We start from the raw sequence: 10906 nt of genomic DNA, 5'->3' as shown, positions 1-10906 counted from the left end.
TATAAGACTGTTGTTTTTAAGATATGTGTAAGGAAATAGTCAACATTAACATGTTGATATTTCAAACAGATTCTAGAAAAAGGAAAGTTTTCAGAGTCTGGCTCCCTAGTCTATATCCAGAAATAAAGACAATTAAGCCTTTCTTACCACATGTATTGCTATTCTAAGATGATTCCACAGAAATATCCAATGATTAAATTCTTAAATTCTTAGGAAGCGAAGTATGCAAAAGTACCCCGCACCCGCTTCAGACCCTTCTCTGTTATGTAGACCCAGCTTTCCTCAAAGGCCATACGTAATCCTCAACTGTATCAACTGAAAATAGAATTAGGGCAGAATCATAGCTGGAAGCTTGGCACTTTGTGCCTAGACAATTCCAAGTTCAACTTTCCTCCAGAGCAGCCTCATTCACTTACAGAATTGGGCAGACTTTCTGCATCATGAACTAACTCTTTATAGTCTTCTTTTCCTTGCCTCCTCCTTTTCTCCTGTTCATTACTCCAGTGCAGACAAGCAGCAAGAAAGCAATCAGACTTAGGTTTTCATCCATAGTAAAACTCTGTAGTTATTATTTCATCATAATTCATTTAAAATGTAAGACTACTGGATCTTGAAGAGTCTTTATACTCAGATGGTTAATTTCTACTTCAGATAAATTCTAGACAATATCTCCAATTTTAGTATTTCTTACCTGTCCTTATTTCCTACTTTGCATACAGTAAATATGAATATTTATCATGAATATTGTTCAGTTGATCAAATAACACAATTTTAGCCAATCCAGGGAGTATAAAGTTGCTACCGTTTTGCATTCTACTATTCCATATACATTAGCTTTATTGATATCTGAGAATATCATTGCTATTTACAAGCTCAACAGGGAAAATGACAAAACTTAGTGAAATTCTTAGAGCAACATTTTCAAATTTAATAAATTTCCTCTCGGTATTCTTATACAACCTTGATCTCTAATATCCTTCTGTTGATAAATAAAAGTAATGCCAGAAACAGGGCAAACAAAACTGTTACAGCTGCTAGTCAAACTTCAATATGATTTAAATCAGGAGTTTGGAAAATTTCATGTGTCTATGAATCACTTAAAGATCCTGTTAAACTAAGGATTCTAATTCGGTAGTTCTGAGGTAAGGCCTCAGATTCTGCAATCTTAACAAGTTCCCAGGAGATGCAGGGATTATTCTTCCAGATTTCACTTAAATAAAAAAGGAAGATTTACACACATGTTCATTTGTCCTACTGATGTCACATGAAGTCCCTTTCACAAATATGTAGAATGGACTATTTGCAGTTTGTAGACATAAAGTATTGATATCTGAGGATAGTTGGGTAAAGAAAACAGGAATGATATGTAAAGAAGTTATGAGTAGATAATAATAGCTAATATAAATTCTAGTAGTGATATAAAACATGGAAGTCCAATACATTGAGAAATAAAAGACAAATCTTCTTTTCTAGCAGAAGTGTTTATTTTCACAAATATTTAAAACACAGCTACTTTTGAGCCATAAAAGGAAAAAGTACAATGTTTGTATACTTGGTACAAATTTAAACTTAACTCATTTTTAGATGCTCTCACTACTGTGAATCAGTGTCCCACTTTCACCACAGTAAATACGTGCCTGCACACACAAACTTCTGAACTCTAAGTTTTCATCTAAAAATCTCCCATTCTTTAATGAATTATTTTTCCTACTGTATGTTTTTAATATAATCTTTCATATCTTTGTGTATCAATTGTTTTTCCTTTTCCATACGTTTTAGAGAATTTGAGAAAGGACATTCTGAGGAATCAGTAAGATTGTAATATACATGTATTTAGTTACATAATAATAAAGACAAATATAGGCCAAAATTATTCTGATAACTAAAGGTCATTACATCATTGCTATATGAAGATGTTGAAATTTCAGGCATAACATGTCATGATTACATCATTACAGGCACAATATACAGGAGATCGCTCTGTACATGATTACTCATCCAGTTTCTTTTTTAAGAGTTCAATTTTACATAGCTCAGCCCTCCATTTCTCAAGAATTGAAGATCTTTCCTTTATATTTCTTTTAGATGGACGCATCTATAAATGTTCTGTATTTCCTGTTTAAAAGCCTGTTTTCCCACTAGGATCTGTTTTTGTTCTTGTATTTTTTACTTTTCAGTGGATAATCACTTTTCTCAATTATATAAGTGGCCTTGTAAATATCTTTAAGCATAACTTGCTATTGGGCAGGTACTAAAGGTAGTGAGGTATTTCCTTTATTTCTTGAGATCTGAATGTGTTAGGTGATCATGTTGAAAACATTCTGTCCAAAAAAATTATAGACAAAATTATTCCATCTCCTTTTCAGAAAATAAATAGTGGCAGAAATAATCAGAACAGAAAATTAGGTTGTCTCCCCAGATACAAACTAACAGTCTTACCAGAAAAAAGGTATTATTTATCCCCCAATTCTACCTTATTTTTTTAAATCATCAATTTAATTGACTTATATTTTCATAATGAACAATTTTGCTTCTATCAATATTTGATTTCATGGCATGTATCCAGAAGGGAGACTGTATTAGGGATAAAATGGTACGATTCATTCATCTAAAATGTTAACTGTGATACTGGCACATAGTGAAAGCTCAATGTAGGTTAGTTACTAGCGTCAGTGACAGATTCTAAATTTCTACACAAAACAGCTTAAGGTCACCAGTCTGGATGTAGAAAAGAGTTGTTTTGAACTTGTGATATTTATAGCAAGCATACTTTTTATTTATGTTGAGTATTTTGTTTTTTTGAGAGTCTGGGAAGGAAGTATTGGTGGAAATGATGGAGAAAGTGAAAAAATTTTCCCATAAGCCACGCAAATGTCATCCGTGGTAACAAAAGAAATGCCTTTATTTAGAGGCGGGAAGTTCAGATATTCATTTCTGTTTATTAATGGGGGGAGGAGCAATACTACTATGTAAAGCACAGAGGCCTGAACTCCTTTTATGATTTTGCCAGAACTCTTAAATATTGTCATGTTTATCTTTTTTTCCCCTCAAAACTCTGAGTGATTCTGTTTTACTGTGTTGAACACGATTTCTCTCTATTTATTTGTACCAACATATTTAAATTTTAGGTCAAGTCTTTTAATGTTTAGCAGGTGTTCACATTAAAATCTAAGGTATACATCATGGATTTGGAAAATGTATGGCCCGCATATCTACAAGCAGCCATACTGTTTTAGAATTCATTTTCACTTCACTGTTTCTCACATAGCATGTTTTTCTTTTATGTTTTTAGGTCTCACCATTAATTTGTAACTGGCTTAATTGCCCTTTTTAACTTCGATCTCTTCACATATTAATGGTATTTAATTTTGTATAATCTTTCCTGGTCAATGATGTATTAAATTTTCTGACTTTTAAATAATTAACTAGCTATAGAAGTGAGAAGAGAATAAGTTAGAATTTGAGATAAAAGTAATTGTGCTACTTGGAAATGATCATAATTAAATCTTTTATCTTATAATGCCCAGAATTAAAAATCCAATTTAGTGATCTGCTTGACATTCAAAATTTAGGTCTTGCTTGCTCATTCAAAATTGATTGACTAAATTATGTCCAGAAATATTTATGGCCTAATGTAAAATGCGTGTTAGATGAAATGATACAAGTAATATATAAATTCATGTTACTTAAGCAATACATATGTATATATGGACACACACATTTACTTACATAGTTAATGTGTATAGAAAATATGAAATCATAAAAACAGCAAACATCACCACACCAACAATGAGTAAGATGATTCCTAAATGGCGAAAGAAGTTCTTTCTGTCAGTCACTTGATCTTTGAACAGTCTTGCCGCCCTATCACTAATGGTACCAGTCTGTAAAATTAGCATTATTTGGGTAGATTAGTGAAGAAAATACTCTAACTCTCCTATCATACACATATATGTATATATATGTGTATATATATATATACACACACACAGTAATATATATTGTATACACACAGTAGTATATATACATATAATCTTTAACCCTATATAGGTCTTAGTCATCTGTATCTTTAAGACAAGTCAATGGGCCAAGGGGATTACCTATGCATGTCAAAGGCGCAATAAGTGACAAGCATTCAGAGAGTGAAAGATGACCCCTCTCCCTTTAAACATGCTGTATCAGAACTCTTTATTGTACTAGGACTAAATTGATCTTCAGAACTGTCTTCAAACTATTGCCCAATTATCCAGAAGATGTTTCCCAGTGACAGAGGGAAAAAGCAAAGATCAACAGTTTCATTCGCTCTAAAGACTCATTCAACACGTTTGCTCTTCCTATGGATAATCAATGCAGTGGTTTACACTAAAAATACTCTGTCAGGAAATAGGAGAGACTTCTCAGCTTACTCTAACCTGGTCTTATAGCAGAGTTGGCTTTTATCAGTGCTATAATATTCGGTGAGTCTTGATTTACTTGTATGCAAGTGCCTCCTCTCTAAGGCAAACATGATGACATGTAAACGTATTTGCTAGATCCATTTTGAAGATAATACTACATGATAGGAAGCATTTATAAGAAAGAAAAACTGAAAACACAGTCATATTTCTAAATAACTAGGTTCTTTCAAGGAGCTGTAAACTTATCTATACATACAACTTCAAATGCACATGCTTTAGAAATATTAAAAGCTTTATTATTTACAAGGAAGTTTTTTGAGTGACTAGATTAAAATACTAACCTCATTAAACCAGAGAATAGGCACAATATATTTCTTCTTCAGATGCTTTAGTGCTCTGTAATATACATCAAAAATTATGAGAGTATAAGCTCATATTATAATGTTTATGATATACATAAATATAATTACTAGAATAAACGAATGTTCAGAATTGGTGCATTCTTTGATTCTGGGACCTGTCATGAATTGTTCAAAGTTCAGCATAACTGTTCTCAGACTTCTTTTATGCTTAATAAATCCTTCAAATCCAGATTCTTAATTATACTTACCATTTTCCAAGCACAGAAATTCATAGTTACAGAAAATATGTAGACGCCTAAATAAATAAGATGTGCTTGGAAAATGCTAATGAAAACCATTTCAAAATATCTGTGAATAATATTTCAATAAACAAAACATTACATATTAAAGGTGAAAGTTGTCATGAGCATTTAGTGATCATAGTTTAGTGATGTTATGCTTAAAAAGCTGAAATTTGATATTCTTTTCTCCTTTGTAGACTTACACTCTTACAAGAAAATAATAGACATGTTGTATAACAATAACCTTTTTTAAGAAACTCACTGAATTCTTTCTTCTGGCTTGACCAACATGTTGACCTGTAGCCGTTTAGCAAATCGTAAAGTGAATCCAGTTATCTAAAAAGAGAACAACTAAAATAATTACCAGCTTATTTTTAAAATATTATTTTAAAATTATACTAAAACTTGTTACAGCAGAAGAGAAAAATATAGAACTTAAAGTAAAACAGGATACTTGTATAATGTGTAAAAGTTAATTGACTAGACCTATTAACTAGATCTCATACATAACTGTATAGAGTTACATTATATGTGTGCATACATAGACCTAAGCACACACACAGTTCTTTAGCCCAACTTAATATTGTCATTTTATATTTGTGATTTATGTAAAATGGCTTTAATGAAATAACAACACATACAAAATGTAAGCGCTCGGGTACTTCATTTAATTTCTGAACCATCCATGGACAAACGTATATTCATTCAGAATACATATATCCTTAGTTATAATACCATTAACTATCATTTAACCTGAAACATGTCCAAAATTCTGGAATTATATTTAACTTTTGAAAAGAAAAATAAAAAAACAAGGGTGGCACCTGTGGTTCAAAGGAGTAGGGTGCCAGCCGCATATGCCGGAGGTGGCAGGTCAAACCTAGCCCTGGCCCCCCCCCAAAAAAAAATAGAAAAACAATTTAAAAAATATATTATTATGTTGTAACAATTCTACATATTTTTTAATATAAAGTAAAATAAATAATGCCCTAATTTCTTATAAAATCTTTAATTCCACATAATATACAATGACTCCTTATATAAGCAATATCTGTTGTTAAGTAGAAGCACAGAATTGTAATTTATATAAGGTTTAAAGCCAATTAGAATTATTTTTATCATTTATTAAAAAAGTTTACAGAATTCCATATGTTGGAATTAAAATTTAATTTTCTTTGCATTTCATAAACAACACTCATAAGAAGATGAATGTAGTTATTTTCTGACGCAAAACCTGATTCAATAAGTGTGGGCAATAAGCATGACTAATGAGATTTTTTTCATTCAATATTATTTCTAAAAAAAATGTCAACCAAAGCAGATCGATAATATATTTGCTTACCGGTTCAACATCCAAGTATGTCCCATGTTCTTCCTCATTTGGGTTTAAGCCTTCAATCGGTTCTGAAACATCAGGACTCGCGTGTAGAAAATGAGGGAGTGAAATGTACACGGGTTTTCCTGCAGACGAGTTTTAAGAGTCACCTGGGTGTAAATAACTTCCCTCTTTTCACATTTTACTCAAAAACATTCCCTTGCAAAGAAATATTTTTAAGTAAAAAGATACAACACTGGCTTTGAAAAATATGAGAGATAAGGGTGGGAAAGAAGGAGAAAATCATTACCTCAGGTCGCTATTGTACAAAATTAAAATTTTGCATACTCCTAACAAGTTTGTTTTTCGTCTGTCGTATATCCCTTAGGTGTCAACTTTCAACATGTAAAATTTAGCTGCTAAACATAAAGTTTTAACTAAATGTGTTCATGTTTCAAGTAGTAATATTTCTACAGACTAAGAATGTGTTAGAGTTTTCATCAACACCCCCCTAAGCATGATTAATATAAGCAGGATAAAACAGACTCCAATTTTTGGACATTAAGTTACTTCTTGTTGTAGAGACAGAGTGAAAATATTTAGTCTTCCTAGGGAAAAAGATGAATGACAAATGAGTAACTTGAGACACTCGCAGTGTTTTAGAAATTATTTTCATTTTATTCTGACTCTACAACCAGCACTGGGAAATACCGATGTGGTTTTACCTGATAACTAAATTTTGTAACACTTAAAACACTACAAACTTAACACAGGTTTTTGGCCACTGCCCTTATCTTTTTCTCTGACTTTACTTTAAAGTTTAGATGCTGGGTAAAGTTCCCATTTTAAAGAATGTTGCAAATCATGTCATGGACTGTGAACTGAGAATATTTACTCACCTTCTTTGCATTTGCTGAGGTCTAGCACACCATACGATGTACAGTTTTTAGAGATAATTTTTTCTGTGCAGAAACAATGGTTGTCTGGATTTTGAAGAGGGGATGCAAAGGCCTTGGCTGGAAGAACAAATCTATACACAGGGATTCCTTTCAGATTAACGTCGGCTTCAAATACAACATAGATTGACCTAGACACAGACAAAACATAAAAGAGCTGCCTTTCAGGAGCCTGAACTAGATGCTGAGGATTTTTTTCCTCCATATTCTTTCTTTAACATAGAAAATTTGGGTACTGCAGTTAGAATTTTTTAAATCCTTGTTTTATTCACAGCCAAAAAAATATTGGGAAATTTAAATACACACCAGAGCTTATACCTGATTAAGAACTATTTTTACCTTTGCTCCCGAAAGTTTCTAAGTTTATGACCTCTCTTATGAATATTTATACAGAAGTCACATCTTTGGTCAATTTCTGCTACAGGTTAAATATTTCTGACTGTCCCCATATGCTTTGTGCCTAGATTTAATGAAATAAAACTTTCTGTCTTTGATGACTTAAGCCTGAAATGAAAGGCTGTGCCTTTGCTGAGGTCGGTGAGTGCCTGACACATTGTTTGTTCCCCTCTGTCACCTCCCAAGTCTCCACCATAACCCAGGCAATGTCCTAGGGCCTAGTACACATTTCTTCTAATCCCTGGGTGTTCATATAAGTGGAAATGCTGCATTCTGCAGTTTTCTACATTAGGAAAAGATTCAGGGAGATTAAATGCTGGCCCCCAGTCACAGTCCTCAGTGATAGCGCTGGGTCTCTGGTGTAGTGACAAAGGCTCTAATAATTTTGAGGTAGCTGTTGGGCTCCCTGCCTCCAATTTGATTAGAGCATGTCAATTTTCACAATCCTGTGACATTTCCATGATCTTTTCTGGACATCTTTAGAAAGACTGGGCATGCCCTTGTAGACTTAAACAGACTACTTGTAAAAGAAGGGTAAAACTAGCTCCTGTTCAGAAATGACAAAGAAAATGATTTACTTTATTAAAAACATTAAAGGATGCAGAAAATGGTTTGCAAAAAGTAAGTAAACATTATGAAATCTGTATTATTGTGTTTATTCTTAAGAAATCCAGAAATTTTCCTAACTAGCACCAGGAGGAAGAAAGATCAGAATCATAGACATACCTCAATGTCTTTGTCTTACCTGCAAATATCAGCGGAAAAGATGTACAATACCCTGGTCTTCTCAAGAAAAGGTGGAAATGAGGTTCCATCTGTTGAAAATTCAAACCAGCAGCAAGTGATTAGAGGTGTAGTCTAGAAATAAATCTAGAAATGTCTATTTCAATATGGTCAATAGAAAAAAAATTTAAACCACCTAAATAACTTAAAATTTACTTGGTAGTCACATTTGAAAAGTAATAACTCATTTAATCTAATACTTCTATACTTACAAAACATTTTTTAAAATTTCAGATTAACATGAGGGTAAAAATGTTCAGGTTACATTGTTTTCGTTTCTAAGGTCAAGTTCAGCAATAGCTGAGCCCTTCCCTCAGGGGGCAGGCTGAACACTCTCACCTTATGCACACTAGGTGAGATTCACCCTTCTCCCTCTTTCCTCCCCCACCCATCTTCCATGTCTTCTCTCCTCCCTGGACTATACGTGTGTGCTTTATTTTGTGTGGGTCCGTAGTTGTTTATAAATTGGTTTCCTATTAGTATGAGTACATTGGATATATGTTTTTTCCATTCTTGAAATATTTTACTAAGAAGAATGTGTTTCAACTATATCCAGATAAACACAAAAGATGTAAAGTCTCCATCTCCATCTTTTCCTATGGCTGAATAGTACTCCATGGTCTACATATATCACAGCTAAAACATAATTTCAACATACAAGTAATACAAATATTAGGATATTGTACATTCTCAAAATCTAGTGTGCATTTTAGACTTACAGCACATTTCAGTTCCTAACAGCCACATATCAAGCGCTTTACAGCCACATGTGTTTAGTAGCTACCATATTCCACAGCCTCATGCCCTACGCACATTCCCTAGTATACAAAGAACTTCTAAAGAGTCAATATTAAAGCTGTAACTGTGTTTCTGAAATGCCCTACCCCATGAGTACCACAGAGTTCATTTTGAACCCCTGCCATATCCACATTGTTTTTATTTTTATCTGACCTAAAAAGTGATTAATATTTATAAAACTGTTTAAGCTTGCCCACTAATTTCCTGAAGATGTTTTGAAAACACAAATTTCTAAGTGTCATTTATTGACTTCTACTATAGCTATAATCCTGGATACACATTGGATATGTTAAAAAAATAACCAGTTAACTCCTCAAATGAATATCACCAATTGATAATATGCAAATATTTTTATGAGCTACTACTGAATGTGCTTGTTTAAAATGGCATATTCTAGGTTCTTTTTCTTGTGTGTCTACTTTGTGACCCTATCATCATTCACACTCTTGTAAGAAGTGAAATAGAACATGACATCTGTGGTTTTGTTCCCTGATTGATTCTGCTATTGAGATAGTTGGAAAATCCTCTACATAAGTCCTTGTATAAGCAGTTGTCTTTCAAGTACCTTAGCAATTAAAACCACCTTGAAAAACTTAAAAAAAATCATTATCAGGTCATCGAACACTATGTCATAATTATACCAAGAAATTAGCATGGGCAATGATCACAGGAGAACTTCTGCCTACCCCAAAAGCCACATTCTAAATGCATATCAATACTTTTCATTTTAATGTCTTTGCAAATTTATTAAAGGTATAAGATATACTTCTGAATCATGATGAACATACACTAGAATCATTCATTACTCTTTTTTCTAGTCCTATCACTAAGATTCTCTGACAGGAAATATCCTCTGTCCTGGTGGTTTTTTTTTTTTTTTGCAGTTTTTGGCTGGGGCTGGGTTTGAACCCGCCACCTCCGGCATATGGAGCCAGCGTCCTACTCCTTTGAGCCACAGGCACCACCCTCTCTGTCCTGTTCTACTTCCATCTGCACCTGGCTTGTATTATTTCTATTTTCTTCTTAAATATTTTTAAGTTCATGCTTCATGCATAAGTATTTATACTGTTATTAATTAAGCTAAGCCTCTTTTTAAATCTATCTGCTTCCCTACTTTGGGTAAAATTGTTTAATGCTTTTCTTTTCCCCCTTAACCCCAGAGAATCCTTTACCGTTTGGGAGCAACACAGCATTTTTCACCCCTAGTTTATCTAAGAACTAAGTATTTTATATTTATGGAGCTACTAGTGTTAGTAATGCTGAGGACTTGAAAATTAATTTCCAGAAATGCTTTACTTAGAAAGGAATTTCTTCACTCCCCACCCGAACGAAGCTCAAAACCCTGCAAAGCAAACTCAACAGTGCTTTTGCTGTTTATTTTTTTTTCTACAAGACTGTTAGAATTAGATAAGAATACACAAAGCAATCATATCTTTGGAAAAGCAAACATTCTCGGGGATTCTGGGAAGATGGCCGACTGGTAGCAACCCTGGTCAGAGGCTCCTGAACAAAGGAAGAAAAACTGGTTGGAATCAGAATCTATGAAGTCAAAGACAGGGAGCTGAGCCCAGAAAGAAGTTCGGCAAGCTATAAATCCAAGGAAGATCATTTAAGAACA

At 33.3% G+C, this 10906-nt stretch overlaps 1 protein-coding gene across 1 annotated transcript in view; it reads right to left on the bottom strand.

The window, feature by feature from the left end:
- Positions 1-3725: 3725 nt before the first annotated feature.
- Positions 3726-10906, bottom strand: part of LOC100953094 (platelet glycoprotein 4-like) — a 37066-nt gene continuing 29885 nt past the window's right edge. The window contains exons 8-13 of the mRNA XM_003782806.3: positions 8453-8522; positions 7255-7442; positions 6383-6501; positions 5303-5376; positions 4739-4793; positions 3726-3884 (exon numbers count right to left, since the gene is read on the bottom strand). Coding sequence (XP_003782854.1) covers positions 3726-3884; positions 4739-4793; positions 5303-5376; positions 6383-6501; positions 7255-7442; positions 8453-8522 — 665 coding nt within the window. The remainder of the gene's footprint in view (positions 3885-4738; positions 4794-5302; positions 5377-6382; positions 6502-7254; positions 7443-8452; positions 8523-10906) is intronic.

Source organism: Otolemur garnettii, unplaced genomic scaffold, assembly GCF_000181295.1.
Source record: "Otolemur garnettii isolate 467f Iridium unplaced genomic scaffold, OtoGar3 scaffold00005, whole genome shotgun sequence".
NCBI lineage: Eukaryota > Metazoa > Chordata > Mammalia > Primates > Galagidae > Otolemur > Otolemur garnettii.
This window is presented reverse-complemented; position numbering and strand designations above follow the sequence as displayed.